At 37.2% G+C, this 19,076-nt stretch overlaps 1 protein-coding gene across 14 annotated transcripts in view; it reads right to left on the reverse strand.

Moving 5' to 3' along the window:
• The window catches only part of CASK (calcium/calmodulin dependent serine protein kinase), a 515,778-nt gene that overhangs the window by 261,628 nt on the left and 235,074 nt on the right, over positions 1-19,076 (reverse strand). For all 14 annotated transcript variants that reach the window (XM_049767194.1, XM_049767195.1, XM_049767192.1 and 11 more), the window contains exon 3: positions 10,548-10,653. In XM_049767194.1, the coding sequence (XP_049623151.1) occupies positions 10,548-10,653 (106 nt within the window). The remainder of the gene's footprint in view (positions 1-10,547; positions 10,654-19,076) is intronic.

Genomic DNA, 19,076 nt, shown 5'->3' on the forward strand with positions numbered 1-19,076 from the left:
AATTGTATAGATTCTAAACTATTTTACCTAGGTCTATACCATATTATGAATATGTACTGAAGGGTGCCAGGATATGCATACAAGTGTCTTCTCTTCCCCTTTTATTATTAATATTCTTGTTTTTTTTTGTTTGGGGGGCTACATTTGGTGTTGCAAGGCTTACTCCTAGCTATGCTGTCACTGCTCACTCCTGACAAGGCTTAAAAGACCATGAGGTACTGGGGGTTGAACCTGGAAGGGTTTGCATGCTAGCCTTTCCTTACGTGCTAGGGATTTAACATAAACCTCACACAAGTGAAGATTGTGATCCATTATTGAGCTATATTCCAGACCCATGAGATTACTTTCAGTGGATTGTTCAGAACAGCCAAATCTAAAATAACCCAAATATTAACATTAAGGCAAATGAAATATGAATATCTGCTTGTTCCAATTTTACATAGTGATAAAATTAAGGAATGAGTGTAACAAAGCAATATAACTCAATCTCAGATCATGAAAGTATATATTGGGGGATGAAGTAGTATATGTTGGTGGGATGGAGCAGAGTGACACTCAGTGGTAGAGTGTCCTCATCACAAAGCGGAGACTTTGAGTTTAGTTCCCACCACTACCACACTTTCTAAGTGCCTTGTAGGCACCACTGCCCATTTGATATTCCTAACTGCCATCTCTAGAGTACCACAACAATGTACGAAAGCTCCACAACCATGTGTGACACCTCACCCTCAGGAATATTACAGCTAAAAGTGTGTGCAAGAACTGTAACCAAGTGTGAGAACCTTGAATATTGAAACAACATTAAAAGAAATAGATGGAAAGGAGGACATTTTGGACTCAGGTCTTACTTCTGACTCTTTGCTCAGGAATCAGTCCAACAGTGTATGGGGGACCATATGTGGTGCCCATGATCAAAAAGGGGTCAGCTGCAAGCAAAGTGCCACCTATCAAGCCTATATTTTAAAAAAAAAAGAGTATTGGTACTAGGGAGATAGCACTTCTGGGTGTGACTCAAATCACCCTAAACCTAACAGAATATATATTACATGATTACATTTAAATAGCTTAGTCAAATAACAATGAATTAAAAACTATTTAAGAAAATCTATTTTTTTGTGGTTTTGGAGTCACACCTGGCAGTGCTCAGGGGTTACTCCTGGCTCCATGCTCAGAAATTGCTCCTGGCAGGCACGGGGGACCATATGGGACACCGGGATTCAAACTGATAACCTTTTGCATGAAAGGCAAACTCCTTACCTTCCATGCTATCTCTCCAGCCCCAAGGAAATCTATTTAAAATGGTAAATATATAAAAGTATCTAAATAAAGACTCAATAAAATTTACTCCTGGGAATGTTCAGGGGTTGTGATCAGAAAGAGGATATATATATTTTTTTTTTTTGGTTTTTGGGCCACACCCATTTGACGCTCAGGGGTTACTCCTGGCTATGTGCTCAGAAATTGCCCCTGGCTTGGGGGACCATATGGGATGCTGGGGGATCGAACCGCGGTCCCTTCCTTGGTAGCGCTTACAAGGCAGACACCTTATCTCTAGCGCCACCTTCCCGGCCCCTGAGGATATATTTTTTCTTCAATAGTTCCTTTGGTAGATTGGAGGAATTTAGCTAATTCTAACAAAAAGCTCTCCTAAGGTCCTTGGCTCCATTCCAGCCATGGACACAGTAAGACAACCCCAGCTTCCTGTTTTTCTTTCATAGGTGTTCTTTATTCAGAAAATGAAGACAAGCAAAACAGAAAAAAGTTAAACAGAAAAAGAGGCTATTGAGGACTTGGTAACTCTTTTTATTTCTTTCTTTTAGGTTTGAGGGCCACACCTGGCAATGCTCAGGGTTCATTCCTGCTCTGCACTCAGGAATCACTCCTGGTGGTGCTCAGTACTATATGGTGCTCTTAATAGTTCTATATCCCATATAGTTAAATTGTTCCTGGTAAGGTGCAAGTATCTTCTGTATGAACTTACCAGTTCCTTTTTGTTTCTTGACCTAGACTGCAATTAATATTTTTCTCTTTACATTTATTCTTTTAACTCTATAAATATGTGTATGCATTTTTCTTACTATGATAATCTATACAAAGGTTAAAAGCTATATGTGATGTAGGTATTTGTATGTATTCATGTACTCTTCCACCCAGAAAGTCTACTTCTAAAACCTCACTCTAAAGAAATAATCAGGGAATATGAGATATATATTATCTGTAATATTATATCTAACAGTAAAAAATCAGAAAACAATATAAATATAGTACTACAAGAAAATTAAATTAAATATAGATATTCACATATTTTAGATATTTTTTGATTCTTGGGCCATACCTGGTGACGCTCAGGGGTTACTTCTGGCTATGTGCTCAGAAATTGCTCGTGACTCAGGGAAATCTTTTAGGAAGCCAGGCATCAAACCCAGGCCCCTCTCGGGTCAGCTGCATGCAAGGCAAATGTCCTACCATTGTGCTATTGCTCTGGCCCTTTTTTAGATATCTTAATGCAGCCATTAAAATGTTATATCTAAAAATATCTTATGGCATAGAAAAGTACATCAATATTTTAATATTAAAAGAATGAGGAAACAAATTTACATATAAATGTTTTTAATTCAGTGCCATTATGATAATGAGCACAAACAGAAGAAATGTTCTAAAATGTTCATTCTGATTAACCTTTGTAAATGATATTTCTGTCATTACAATTTTCTCTAAGTTCTAAATTTGTAAAGATGTTCACACACAGAAAGATTACACATTTTTAAATTTTGAAATAAACAAACCTCTCTGAAATAAAAAGTGACCTGAATTTTCTACAGATTTTATATGAATACACATTTACTCAAAATCATTTTAATGTATTAAAATTAACTTATATATGACAAAAAATTAAGAGCACATTCCTAAGAAAGTAGGCATCTATCTGAGGAAATTATTGTCAATTATTCTATACTGGAACTCAATCATGGATTTGTTTTATATAAAAGTTTGCTACCAAAATGCTTTTTTCAATAGATGTTTAAAATAGCTACAGTTAAAAAATTAAAAGCCAAATTCAATGCTTTAATGACTTCTATAAGCAATCATATTCTAATTGAAGAGCCAGGAAATATCAACTCCAAACCTCATCTTCTATTTATCTTTATTTCAACTTGTTTAATAAAGAGTTAACAGAAAACCACGTAACTTGAACTAGCTAGTCCTGCCCCCACAGTTAGAGGGGGAAATAAGGGAGGCACCAGGACCAAACAGGTGCAAGACTACTAAGTAGTAGGCTAGATACAGAGGAGACCACATATTCTAGCAACCCTGGGGGTGAAGGAAGAGGATATGGGAGGTAGGACAAAAACGGAGGTGTAGGGAGGACAATTTGGTATGGGAATCCCCCCTGATTTTATGTAAATATGTACCTAAAATATTATTGTCAACAATATGTAAGCCACTATGATCAAAATAAAAATTATATTAAAAAAAAAGAGTTAACAGAACAGATCAAAGCTACTCCTCTTTGAGAGGCCTGAAACTTGTTTGCATGGTTGACCCTAAAATGGAGTCTGGGAACTTTGCTTTCATGGTAGTTCCTTTCTGTCGAACCAGAGGTGACATTTACTATTATCTAAATTTTGCAAACAATATGATTGATCCTCACTACCTGCTTTCTTCCTGAGAGTATGGAATTTGGGGCATGCCAGGCACAGGAGATCCACAATTTCCCATAAAACCTGATATACCAAGTCCTAATAAAATTTCCTGTTTGGCAATATAGCACATGTGTTATCACAACTCTCTGTTGAACGAAGAACCCTTGGAAGTCTGTGCTCAGTTTCCACTCACTTTCTACCCATTCAACTTTTCTTTGTGCTTTCAATATTCTGCAGCAATAAAACATCTCTGTGAACAAGTCTACATATGTATAGGTTGACTCCTCTGAGTTCTTAGTGAAGTGTTAAACACGGAGTGGGCTTGGGGAATGTGAAAAACAGCTCTTTATAGATGGTGATGAAGTGGGTAGGCAACACCTGGTTATGCTTGGGGGTAGCTTCTAGTATTGCCTGGGGAACATGTGATGCTAGGGCTTAAACCTGGGTTAGTTGCATGTAAGACAAATGCCTTAACCACCATAACCACATAGTAGCTCACTGGCCCTGACACACAACTCTTAAAACTAGAATGCACTTTTCTTCATTTTAAAGATTCAATATGGTGGTGAAGATAGTCAAGAGAAAGTCTTGATTTTAAAGAATTTATAAAACCTTTTCTTTCAATATGTTTTTGATTAAAAGCTTACAAGGCACCTAATGAGGTACTTTCATATATCTTATCATACTGAATTATCTTAAGTATCAAATTTCTAATGTTTTCAAGGACCAAATATTTTAAGCTATTATACCACAGATAAGGACGTATTCAATGAATACATGCCAAATTAATATACACAAAATGATTATGCAAAGCGAATGTAATGCACGTAATTTACACATGAGAACAAAAATTGAAATAATTTGGATTAACTAAAAATATGTATTGATTAGCATATAAATTAAATTGTTACATTTTACTTGATCTGACACAAATCTATTTTTACTTAAGTGGCAAGTTTGATAATAAGTGACAATGAATTCCACACTATCATGTACATGTGAGTTTCAAAAAAATTCTCATCCTCACATATAAATACCAATCCCCACAGAAGATTAAATTTTAAAAATACATTAAAGATCTTTTGACCTACTGTATTTATGAACTAAAAAAACCCTACAAGGTCAGAACATAGCACAGTGAGTAAATTGTTTGCCTTGCATGTGGCGGACCCAAGTTCAATCCATAGCATTTCATATGGTCTCTGGAGCACCACCAGGAGTAACCCCTGAGCACTGCTTGGTGTGTCCTTAAGAAGCCAAACCTCCAAAAACAGCTACTATTATCTTGAAAGATAAAACTATTGTTTTCATGTCAGATGTTTTAAGATCCTATTAATAAATCTCAATGTTATAAATTTAGTCATTCTATAATAAGGTTATTAAAATTTCTTGGCCAGACATTCTCAGATTTATAGCTCAACTCTCAAGTAATTAGACTATTCAAGACAAACTGTGTTACTTATAAATAAACATATAATTGAGGGGGTTACACAACATAGCCCTGTCTACAGAACTGAACTTAAATTGCAAAATAATCTCAGCAAATTGCTGCAGACAGATCCAAATGTAAGTTTAATTCCAAAATATATCTAATAAAAACCCCTAGCAGATTTCCTATAAACTACTGAGTTTATTAGGAAAAATGGCAACACAAATTTTAAATATTGTTGCCTCTTGACCTCCACTTCCCTTTTTAGGACTCAGCATTTGATGATACTGAGCAAATGGAGTTGAAATGTGGGTATACACTTATTAATAAAGTGATACAGAATTTTTCAAAGGTAAATTTGAAGTCTATAGCTCGAAACTTTTTCAGCTATAAAATTCTATTCTTGTGATTTACTATAAATGGATATGTGTTCAACTTACAAGACATTTGTAGTTAAATGGATATTAGTTAGTTCTAAGCATTCTCTAATATGATAGCATGGTTGAACCATGATTTTTTTCAGGTTTTTTTTGTTGTTGTTGTTTTGTTTTTGGGCCACACCCGGTGACGCTCAGGGGTTACTCCTGGCTATGCGCTCAGAAGTTGCTCCTGGCTTGGGGGACCATATGGGACGCCGGGGGATCGAACCACTGTCCGTCCTAGGCTAGCTCAGGCAAGGCAGGCACCTTACCTCTAGCGCCACCGCCCGGCCCCCTTTTTCAGGTTTTAAGAAAACATAGAGGAGCTAGCTAGAAGCCCATGTAGAAATTATATGGCAACCACATTAAGAAAATCACTAATAACTTAAATACATTGCTTAGTTCAAGTCTTTCTCCACTAATTATAAAGTGTTTCCAAGTAGCCATCGAAGAGTGAACCTTACTTCATCTGTTTTCCCTTTCCCTGACTACAAATTGGCAGCACATCAGAAAACGTTGGAAAGGATGCAGATAGTCCATAAACCCGAAAATGAGCTACTGAGCACCATAGATAAGAATCACCAGAAACTTGAAAATCATTCTGGTCTAGCAGTTTCCACACTGCAACAATATAAGCAGTCTCTTACCTAGTCAGTAGATGGAGGCACACACAAACTTTCTGCTTTGCACTTTAATCTACAGGATTTTATTTATTTATTTATTCATTCATTCATTCATATATATATATATATTTATGTATTTATAATTTTGGGGGCACACCCAGAGGTGCTCAGGTGTTACTCCTGGCTCTATGCTCAGAAATCACTCCTGGCAGGTTCAGGGGACCATATAGGAAGCTGGGGACCGAACCCGGGTTCATCATGGGTCAGCCATGTGCAAGGCAAAAGCCTTACCTCTTTGCTTTCTCTCCGCACCCTCCCCCCACCCCCGTGATTTGGGATTTTAAATTATAAAGCAACTGATTTTTTAATAATCTTTATTCATTGATTGATTGGTCTAAGGGCCACACACAGCGGTGCTCAGGGACTACTCCAGGCTCTGTACTCAGAAATCGCCCCTGGCAGGCTGGGGACCATGTGGGGTGCCAGGAATTGAACCGGTTCCCTCCTAAGTCAGCTGCATGCAAGGCAAACACCCTACTGCTGTGCTATCTCTCTGGCCCACACTCATGTTTTTGATTAGTTTGTTTTAAATCCATGAGATCAAAGAACATGCCAAAAATGCATAAGAACAACTATAGGGGAGAACTCATAAAAAGTGATGAAGAAACCCAATGATTTTATAACTTGGTTGGTCTTTTTTGAAAAATAAGATACATAAACTGATTTTAGAAATATGAGCTAATTGGGAAGGACAAATTTGGTGATGAGTATTCCCCTGATTCAATGTTAATATGTACCTAAAATACTACTGTGAAAGATATGTAAGCCAATATGATCAAAATAAAAATTAAAAAAAGAAATACGAGCTAATAAAACAATACTAAATTTAGAATACTTTAAAATTCATATTCATTCAGAAAAGGAATGTCAACTGAACATAATATGATATTATTATTAATCCTTTTCCTATGCATGATAGTAATATTATAGTCATTTTTATCATATTCTTATCTGTAAGAAATCAAAACTGGAGACTATGTAATTGACTATTATTGCTTTAGAAATATTCAGGAAAAAGTTACCAGGAAATGATAAAACAAGAATGGCAATATGTTAATGACTATTCAGTGAGTGACAGGAGGAATAGGTCTTTTACGTGAAAATTTCCACAATAAAACGTTTAAAAATTGAAATACAAATCTACACTCTAGTGATGCAAGGGTTACAGTGGAATTAGGTGACTGGTAAATATGGGATTATAACCAGGTATCTGTCATCTCAATATAAAGCCACTGATGAATTACTGTAATCACAATAAAATCACATACAATTAGCTATTTAAATTCCCCCTGGAGTCGACTGAGAAACTAAACTAACCCAATAAATCCACTAGACATAATTTATAGCTCTAGAGCACTTAACCATTTTTCAAATAAATTCACAGTTTTCTTATCTAGCTTTAATAACCTAATAAAGATTTTAAAAGTAAGAAAACTGAGTTAAGAAACGAAAAGAATTGGCCAAAGTCAGAGTACTAAAGACTGTCTTCTTTCTAACAGTCATTTACAATTTGAAACAAAGAGCAAAGATGATGAAATGAAGGCAAAATTTTAAGTACAGCTTTCCATGCTCAACATTATAGTAGATGCTCAAACTCCCCGCCCCCCTGCCAAGTTTCTTAGTGAATAAAATGGTCAGTAAGATAATTTCTTGACTAAGATACAAAATTAAATCTGAAAAGTGATTAAATAATCTTTGAAGCTGGAAGGGATGTTAAAAGCCCTCTCTGGGGTGGCGCTAGAGGTAAGGTGTCTGCCTTGCAAGCGCTAGCCAAGGAAGGACTTTGGTTCGATCCCCCGCCCCCCGGGCATCCCATATGGTCCCCCCAAGCCAGGGGCAATTTCTGAGCGCTTAGCCAGGATTAACCCCTGAGCATCAAACCGGTGTGCCCCCCCCCAAAAAAAAAGCCCTCTCTGGTTCCTATCTTCAGGTTCTTTGCACAGATTCTGCTGCAGCTTATGCAGAGCATTTCTATTTGATTCAGATAAAACTTATGGCCAGGCCATATCTACTTTAGAATGAGAAATCAAATGCAAGGTGATTGGCACAGAGTGTCTGTTTACACTTTAATTTTATTTGAAAAATGAAGCCAGATTTTATTCTGACAGAGAATCTGAATTGGCTGACCAGATCAATAATGTTGACTAACTTTGGCATTTCAAGTCACATTGCAGACATTTTCCATAAACTGAATGAGATAAATTTATAGCTCTTCAATTTTGGAGATTATGTAAAATAATATAAAAAATGTTGAAGTTTATATCTTCACAATTAATGTTTTTACATATAAATTTAAAATATGTGAAGGGGTAGAAAATTTTGAAATTGTTTCAGCAGGTTTGCCAGCCAAGATTTTGAAAGCTGTGATGTCAGAATTTTCAAGCTCTTTTTCACTCTGGTTACCACCTTCTGGAAGTGAGCCAGTGTGCTGGTTATGAGAAGCACTCCAGGGAGAATAAGCAGTGTATAAAACATGTGAGTGTATGATTCTGAGTATTACAGAATTCTAATTAATGTAGATGAAGGTTGTGTTCAGGCTTTTTAATATGCTGCAACAACTAACTAAAATGTTGGCTTTTTTTTTCACATGAGCAGGCACAAGTAAGTTTACAGTAATCTTTCTTGTACTTATATTTGTCTTTGAAGAAAGGAGTCTCAGGGCCAGAGAGATAGCATAGCAGTACAGATTTTGCCTTGCATGTGGCAGACCAGGCACAGACCTGGGTTTGACCCCCAGTATCACATACGGTCCCCCTAACCAGGAGCGATTTCTGAGTGCATAGCCAGAAGTAATTCCTGAGCACTGCCGGGTATAGCCCCAAAATAAGCAAACAAAAAAAGAAAGAGTCTCTATATTAACTGCTCTTTAATTTCTCCTTCTTTGTTAGCTTCCTTTGTTACAGCCTTGTACAAGAATCTTAAATTTTGATGTAGATATGAAATGTATTGCCTAGCTCTCTATTTGAGGACAGCTGCTGACATGGCTCCCAATAATCATCAAATATGAAAATTTATCCCTTGAATTCATGTACTAATTCCTTCATGAAGTTCATGTGGAGGTTGGATCTAGAGTCTTATTTCTAAAGATTAGAACACAGCATGTGTGATGGAGTACAATTTCTGAGATTAGGTTACACGACATCTGTCTGCTCATCTTTTCTTCTGCCCTCCTGCTGGCCCTAATGAAGCCTACTGCCTTGCTAGGAACTTGCTCTATGAAGAAGGCCCGTAATCAGGCATCAAAGAAATAGACTGAGGGCAATAGCTCAAGAGTAACTGATCTTTCATAGGTGTAGTCAACAACCACATAAATGCTCTCAAAAGCAGATACATCCCCAAGAGAGTTTAAAATGTTTTTAGTCCTGGTCAAAAACTTGATTATCACCTGTGAGAGACCAAAATCAAAGTCACTGATTAAATTTTGAACAGAATAAGATTTAATAGTAGAGTCAGCTATGTGCAATGCCTTAACCCTGTATTAGTGCCTTGCCCCTCCCCCACCTCTGGTTAAACTTTTAGATAATCACTCTGGACACAAGTGTTCAAGCAGCTCTCAAACTATCCAGTTGTACTACCCTTTGCTCATTATTTTTCCATCTTAACTAAAATTATGTGAGAAAGAGGTCAGTTGGCTTACTGAAATCAAGATACATATCTACAGAATTTCTTCCAGAGCTTACTACTGGCTCTCTCTCCAGGAATCACTTCTGAGAAATTTGGGAAATCATAAGAGATGCTGGGGATTAATTCGGGGTCGGCAATGTGTAAGACAAGCATTCCTACTCACTGTATTACCCCTCTAGCTTTTAGAATTTCTTTCATATCGCAATATGGTGATTACATCAAAAGATAAAAGTTAGTCCAGTATTACTTGTTTTTAGTTGCCTGAAAGTTGTTACATAGATTTTCCACTTCTATTCCATACATTGTCACCAATCCTACAGGTAAAATTATTAATTTTGAGACTTTCAATTTTTCCTAAATTTATATTTAGCCTCTTCCAAAAAGTCTGCAAAAATAAATTTGAGGATAATTAAGTATATACAACTTTTGCTTTTTTAGAAACTGTGAATCTTAAGATAAACCTCTCAGTTTTATTACTTTGAGCCTGTCTAAACAGAGCAGTTCAAAAGTATTATTAAATTCCATGTTTGGGGGATTAAACCAGCAATGTTCTAGAGCTTAGCACTCCATATATTGCAGTTAACTGAAGCTGTACCTCTCGCATGCAAAGTATGTGTTCCATACCTTTTATCTATCTCTATGATTTCACAATTACTATTAACTTTTAATAGAAAAGTGTCCAAAGCAACTGTTCAAAGCCATATTGCATGTAACTTTTAAACCTGAAGAATATTAAATATACACTCACAATTCAAAAACCATGTAAAGCATTCCATCTGAGCTATATGTCTCCAATAATTCTACAATGTGGGGATGTTTCAGCATATGACAGATACTGGCTTCACGCTTTAGATCTGCAAAACAAACACACAACATACCTTATTAGATAGGAACAAAAGGCAATTAGAGTGAATGATGAATGGATGAGTGTGATCTATGGTAACATGAAGACTTCTCTACCTAAAAAGATGAAATCCCCCATTTACCTAAGGTTAACTTTTAACCTTTAATAATTTTTGACAATAAAACTTTTAATACTTTGGCTAATCTAAATCTAAATACATTATAGGCATAGTGTTTTTTCTGTTCATTTAATTAATCGAAACATCATGAAATACAAACTTATGATTGAGTTTCAGCTGTATAATGTTCCAACACGAATCCCTTTACCAATATCCACAGTTTTGCACCTACCCATCAGTAGGACTCTATGAGACTACTTTTTTTTCATCTAACCCCAGCCAAATCAGTTGTTATTAATAGAAAAGCAGCATGAATATTTTTCCCAAACCTTTAACATCAAGTTTCAAAGTATACAAATAATTACATTTTGCTTTTAATTTAGCTTTTCCTTATTTCTCCCTAAATTTTGTAATAATAGGTTCTCAGGGGCCAGCGAGGTGGTGCTAGAGGTAAGGTGTCTGCCTTACAAGCGCTAGCCAAGGAAAGGACCACGGTTCGATCCCCCGGTGTCCCATATGGTTCCCCCCAAGCCAGGGGCAATTTCTGAGCGCGTAGCCAGGAGTAACCCCTGAGCATCAAACAGGTGTGGCCCGAAAAACCAAAAAAAAAATAATAGGTTCTCAATTCTTTTTTAAAAAGTTATTATTTTTTTATTTAAACACCATTGTTACAGGGTTGTTCATAATACAGTTTTCTTTTCAGATAAAGTTGTCTGTGAGTTACAGTTATACAATATACAACAAACTTCACCACTGCACATTTCCCACCACCAATCTGCCCAGTTCCCTCTCACCTACCCTCCCTCCACCACCTGCGTCTGGGATAAGCCTTTTACTTCTCTCTTTTCTTCTTTCTCCATTTTTTGATACTATGGATAGCACCATGTATATGACTTTTTTTTTTAATTTTTATTTTGACCAAAGTGGATTACAAATGTTTCACAGTAATTTTTTTTAGGAACATAGTGACATTGAATCAGGGGCATTCCCACCACCAGTGTTGTCCTCCCTCCACCCTTGTTCCCAGCATGCATTGCATAATCCCCTCTTTTACCCCCTGTGTTGCTAGTTTAAGTGGTTCCCTCTGTGTCTAGCATGTTGTAGATTGAGTGTCGATTCTGTTGTTGTTGGCTTTGGATTTGTTGTTTAAGTCTGATCAATTTTTTATTTCTACTTAATGTTCAATGTATGGTCTTCGTACCCTCCATTATTTTCCTCTCAGTTTGTGAGGCAGAACAAGATGGTTCAAATTATGTGGTTCTGTTTGAAGGAAAGAAAAAAATAAAATAGGGCAAAAATCACACAAACAAAAAATGGCAGGAGTCCTGCTAGAGGCTATAAATATTAATTTAAAAGAAAGGGAAAAGAGAAAAAACATAACAATACTAAAAAAAATTTAAAAAATTATCAAACGAAAAACTTGAAAAGCACCACAGCAATAAAGACACCAACCACACAATAACCACGGTCCTGAAATTAAAAAAAAGTAGCACAAAGAAAGAAAACTCATGGAAAAAAGAACAAGCAACAAACAGCAACAATAACAAAACCAAAAAAAGTTGTGCTTCTCTCTCTTTTTCTCCTTGCAGAGGCACAGTAACTATTGGGGAAATTAGAAAGGTAATTAATTCCCTTGGCCCCACAGTGGTCAGCAACCTGCGGCTCGTGAGCCACATGTGGCTCTTTACACTTTTAATTTGGCTCTTCTGTGTGTCGGGCAGCCGCTCCAGGAGTCAGGACTCTGATCCTAGCTTCTGTCAGTGCGCGGCCCGTGTGGCTCTCAAAATAAATTTCAATTGTGGTTTTGGTGAGATTTGGCTCAGTTGGAAAAAAAGGTTGCCGACCACTGGAAGAGATACAGGGTTTTACCGCACTTGAAGTATACTGTCATGGGAATAACTACAGGCTCCATACAAGTTCTTTTACTCCCCCCTTGGTCATTTGGTGGTGTCTGGAAACTTTCCGCTCCATCATGGATGATAAAATCATGCCTCTGTAGCTAGAGATCTTGGTATTTGCACAGGTCAAAGGATGGAGCCTAGGATGGAGTCTTTCTTTATGGTTCTAGGAGTTCTGTTCCATCATTGTTGCTTTAATCAGCCTTCTGTAGTTGGTGATCTTGGTTTTTGCCCTGATCCTAGGATGGAGCATAGGATAGCATCTTTCCTTATGTTTCCAGAAGATCTGCTTGGTTGCAGTTGTCTCAGTCAGACCTCTGGAGTTAGAGATCTTGGTTGTTGTACAGATCATAGACCAAGACCTAGACTAGGGTTTCTTTTTATTGGTCCCAGGATAAGTTCTGCCAAGTCATGGTTATCACAGTCAGTCTTCTGTAGATATTGAAGCTGGCTTTTGTACCAATCAAAGAATGACATGTCTTCCGAATTCATCTTATCATTAGGAGGTGAGCTAAAACAACCTGCTCTTAGACCAAGTTGTTGCCATTTCCTCATTATGAGGATGTCATATCAAAACTGGTGCATATTGGTGTCAGAGCAGTATTAAGAATGTCCCAAAGGTAGTTTGGTTCCTGGAGCTGTTGAAAAACTGTGTCAGTTCTATGTCTGAGATCTAGGCTTCATGGTTGGATGGTCACTGTCTAATCAGAGGGAGTCTAAGTTGGGACCACATGACATATATTCAAGGTGGGAGGTGCCCCTGTATTGTAAAGTATATGAGTTCCTATCCCTAGTACATCAGAGCTTTTTTTTGATATGTAAAATTTCCCCTTTTTTAGTATACCTTTGCAAGAAGAAATAGTGGTATATTATACTGCTGGTGCATTTAGGGGTGAGTATGACTTTATTTTTTTCAGCAGCCAGTTCTTATCCAGATGATCAGATTCAACCATCACTGTCTTGATGGGCACCTACCACTTGTTGTGGCAAGTTTCCTACCATCGATTGGTCCTCCAGATCCTCATCTCTATCATCTCTGAGTATTATTATCATAGTAGCTATTATTTTTCTTATATCTCACAAATGAGTGAGATTATTCTGTATCTCTCTTCCTCTGACTAATTTCACTCAGCATAATAATCTCCATATCCATTCATGCATAAGCATGTCTAATAACTTCATTTTTCCCAAAAAGCTGCATAGTATTTCATTGTGAAGATGTATCACAGTTTCTTTAGCTACTTATCTGTTCTCAGGCACTTGGGTTGTTTCTAGATTCTGGCTATTGTAAATAGAGCTGTGATGAAGATATGGATGCATAGGACTTTTCTGTATAAAGTTTTTGGGTTTGTAGGGTATATACCTAGGATTGATATTGCTGGATCATATGAAAGGTGAATTTATAGGTTTTTTGATAAATAACCATACTATTTTCCAAAAGACTGCAGCAGTCGGCATTCTCACCAGCAATGAATGACAGTTCCTTTCTCCCCACAAATGCATCAGCACTGGTTTTTCTTGTTCTTTGTGATGTATGCCAGTCATATGGTATGAAATGGTACCTCATTGTTGTTTTGATTTGCATTTCCCTGATGATTAGTGATATGGAACATTTTTTCATGTGTCTTTTGGACATCTATATTTCTTCTTTGAGGAAATGTCTATTCATTTATTTTCCCAATTTTTGGATAAGGTTTAATTTTTTGTTGTTTTGTTTTTTGTGGGACACACCCAGTGATGATCAGGGGTTACTCTTGGCTATGCGCTCAGAAATTGCTCCTGGCTTGGAGAACCATATGGCATCCAAGTTTAGCACCAGCAAGGCAGATGCCTTACTGCTCCACACCACAGCTCCAGCCCCAAGGTTTATTATTTTTTGCTAAATTCTAGAAGTGCCTTTTACTTTTTAGCTATTAACTCCTTATCTGATCTGTATAGGGTGAAAAGTTTCTCTCATTCCTTGGGTAGCCTTTTTATCCTTGTCACTGATTCCTTTGAAGTGCAGAAGCTTCTCAGTCGAATGTAGTCCTAGTTGTTTATCGCTGCATCCACTTTGCTTGCATAGTGTTATTTCATCTTTGAAGATGCCTTTAGCTTCAATTCCATGGAGTGTTCTGCCAATGTTTTGCTCTATGGTTATAGTTCCAAGTCTAATATCAGGGTCTTTAATCCATTTGATTTGCCCTTTCTGCATGGTGTTAAGAAGAGCTTTGAGTTCATTTATTTTCCATGTAGTTGACTGGTTCTCTCAACACCACTTGTTGAAGAGGCTTTCCTTGCTCCACTTTGTATTTTTGCTCCTTTATAAAAAGTAATTGTTTGTAAACCTGTGGATTAGTCTCACTATATTCAAATCTATTCCACTAATCTGAGGATCTGTCTTTATTCCAATACCATGTTTTTTTAATGACTACTGCTTTATAGTACAATTTTAGGCTGGGGAATGTGATGCCTCCCATCTTCTTTATCCCAATGATTGTTTTAGCTATTCTTGGATGTTTATTGTTCCAAATGAATTTCAAGAGTGTTTGATCCACTTCTTTACCTTCATAACTTCATAGAAACCATTTGGAAGTGATTATTTTTCTACAATTTCCTAGAAGAGCCTGAAAATGATTGGCAGTTGCTCTTCTTTAAAGGTTTCAAAGAATTCACTTGTAAATCTACCTTGACTTGGCCTTTTGTTTTTGGGATGCCTTTTGGTTATCATTTCAATTGTCCTAATAGTGATGTTTGTTCAGATATTCCAGATCATCTTGTTTCACACTTGTGAGGTTACAGGAATTCAAAACTTTATTCATTCTTCCAGGAGATTCTCTATTCTTCAGCTTAATAATCTAGTTCTTATCAAGGATGTTATATGGAATTGGGTGGAAGCTGTGAACAAAAAATTAGTATGATTTAAAAGGGTAAGGCATTCTTCATAATATCAAACCAGAAGTTTTTATAAAGCCTCTTTGGCATGTTTTGAATAATAAAAGACAAAACCTACAGTGTTATTCTGAAGTTCAGATACTACAGGAAAACTATTGTAAATGTTATAATTTGAAAAGTAAAACTGCTGGGGCCGGTGAGGTGGCGCTAGAGGTAAGGTGTCTGCCTTGCAAGCACTAGCCAAGGAAGGACCGCGGTTCGACCCCCCCGCGTCCCATATGGTCCCCCCAAGCCAGGGGCAATTTCTGAGCGCTTAGCCAGGAGTAACCCCTGAACATCAAAAGGGTGTAGCTCAAAAAATAAAAAAGAAAAAAAGAAAAGAAAAGTAAAACTGCTAATAACATGATCAGCATAGAAAACAGTTTGGGCATAAGGATCACTTGCCATATCTACATTTAAACTATCCCATGCTAACAGTCAACCTCTTTGAGGATGAATAATATCCAATGTGACACTTTCATATTTAGAAGTAGAAGAGAGACAGGTAAAGAAGAACCAAGGTTAAGTAACAGTATACTACATAAAGCAAAAGAGATAACATTATTACCTTTCTGATTTATTAATTCTCATTAATTTTTTTCAACAAGAATAATGGCTTGAGCAGTGGCACAAGCGGTAAGGCATTTTCTTTGTGTAAGCTAACCTAGGACATATCATGGTTCGATTCCCCCCCCCCACATCCCATATGGTCCCCCTAGCCAGGAGCCATTTCTGAGCGCATAGCCAGGAGTAACCCCTGAGTGTCACCAGGTGTGGCCAAAAAAAAAAAAAAGAATAATGGCTGCAGATCAGACAACATAAAATTAGAATGACAAAAATAAGCCAGAAAATCTGACAAAGAGAAATCAATAGAAATTGATGAATCAAGACTACAAGTTAGTTAAGGTAATAAACAGATTCAAGGCATGATGACTAGTTGGAGAAGGTTGAGAGTAATGGCTATAAAATTTAACCAGAAATAATCATTAACATTCTGGAGTTCAACTACTGTGGAAAGGTCAGGTTTGAAGTAAGTATGCAGGAGACAATTATGTGATAATAAAATCAAAAATTTATGTCTTTCAATGGTCTAAGCACTTATTACTGTCAATTTGCTATCCTAACAACTCTATGAGGTGGGTATTTTATCAATGAGGAAACAGAAAGCATAGTCAAGATCACATAACTATATAAGCCGTGTAAGGTTTTTTTTTCTTTTAGTACTGCCACACACACTCAGTGTTGGGTTACTGGTCCCACAGTAATCAATATTCATACGCACCCTAGGATGTGATTTGGTGAGGGTATAATTGGATTATTCCCTACTTGGTATTCCTCTCCCACCCTAGGGTGTGGTCTGGTACTGGTCAATAAAAGCAAGGGTCTGAGGAATGTACACATTCATTCTTCCCTCTTCTTCCACTAAGCTGTAAAATTTATGGGAAGCACAAAAGTCCAAGAAACTTATGTACAAGGATCAAGATCATGACCCAGAGGTCCCAAACTTATTGAACCTGTCTCCCCTTTTCAGAAAAAATATAATTACTCAGCTCGCATCTGTAAATCTATGATCTTTAAGTTAACAGAGAGTGTTCGTTAACTGCTTCCAAGGCTACTATACTGTGTTCTTTCTACCCCAAGCAGTATTGCCCACTCTGGGTAAAACTCATTATCTCCTGGAGGCCACAAGAGCAATGTTGAGACTCTCATGCCTATGTGTACACATTAAAAATGGACAGAATTTGAGAATAATCACTATTTTGTTTAGATAAAAACAAAAGTACATTCCCTACGGTTTTATAATTTCTGCACCAAACCTAGCACTACACTATATGAAATCATGAAGCTATATTGAAGAGTGCTTTTCTTCTTGAATGGAAAAATTATAGGCAGTTTCCTTAACTATATTCCATCTGGCCCAATCTCTCCTGTTCCATTTTGATATCAAAATATGTGATTACTTATTATAGTACTATATTTACAGACATAAAATAATTTGTAGTTATGCTAACAGTTTCCCCTATTTATAGTAGGCTGAATGCCAGAATACATATGTATTATTTTTCTTTACATTTACCATGAGTCTATCTTCTTACTTATGAACACTTTTGATATTTCATCTAACTTTTAATGGATAAAGAATATTTCCTTGAAATGGTGAGGTGAGATACAGAAGCCAGGACTGGGTTCTGTGGCAGGGCTACTGTCCAGCATGCACAAGGCCATGAGTGACATCACTTTCATGTCACAGAGGGGGACTCCCAGCACCACAACAAGTGCAAGCCCAATAAAACACAACCAAGTGTGTGAACCTGGACACTCTCCCTACAAAATTAATAAAAAGGGAAAGATAAAATTTTAGAAATAGAGATTTGTGGCATCTTATTCACATATAAGTGCATGCAGTCCTATCTAAAAATGATGTTCAGTGTCAGTAAAAACAAGAAGGACGACTGGTACCTTCACTTAAAAAAAAACTTCCCACTTACTAATTAACAAAAAGTCAAATTCAGGGCTGGAGAGATAGCACAATTGGTAGGGCTTTTGCCTTGCAAGCAGCAGGCCCAGGATCAATGGTGGTTCGAATCCCGGCATCCCATATGTCCCCCTTGCCTGCCAGGAGTGATTTTTGAGTACAGAGCCAGGAGTAACCTCTGAGTATCGCTGGGTGTGGCCCAAAAAAAAACAAACAAAAAATAAAGTCAAATTCAAAACTCCATAATCTGGAGGTCAAACACAGTCCATACTTTACTGAGGTCATCCTAGACCTGGACTTCTTTTTAAAAACTATTTTAAAATTATATCACCCTGAGACACTGAATTCAAATGTTGATAGTTGCATTTCTGTCATACAATGTTCTAACAACCACCCCTTTCACCAGTGCTCATTTCTCATCACCAACGTCCCCAGGTTACATCACATTCCACATCCAACCTTCAGCCTATCTCTATGACAGATGCTTTTTCTCTCCCCCTTTCTCTTCTCCCCCTTTTTTCCCTTTAGTACTCAATACTGTTACTCAAGTGGTGTTGTATATGAAAATATTTCCATAAAATTATTCATTGCCTGTTGTCCCACCTCGATCTTCCAGGTGGGGGAGCTGTTGAGAGCCGAATAAATTGTTTGGGAGGGAGTTTTTCAGAGCTTTTGCCAGAATTGGCTGGCTGGCTCTAGGTGTGTTTTGGAGCTAGCAGAAGGCTAACAAAGAACTCTCTTCACCCAACCTTTTACCCCTTAAACCTCCTGTTTGTATGGATTATTTGCTGTGGATAAATATTACCAAGATCTCTTCCCAAAAGGGGACAAGAGTATGGGGATCAATTTCTCATTCTGGGAGCTCTTTGCGGAGACTCAAACAATCAACAAAGGGACCCAACAAATGGGGCAACAAAGGGGTACCATGTATATAGGCTTGGGCTTCTTAAACTTTTCCCACTCACAACCTCTCTGAATCACTAGAGGCAACAAAGGCAGGCACTGCCAGAAACCTTAGCTTCATTGTG

Source organism: Suncus etruscus, chromosome X (genome assembly GCF_024139225.1).
Source record: "Suncus etruscus isolate mSunEtr1 chromosome X, mSunEtr1.pri.cur, whole genome shotgun sequence".
NCBI classification, from domain to species: Eukaryota; Metazoa; Chordata; class Mammalia; order Eulipotyphla; family Soricidae; genus Suncus; species Suncus etruscus.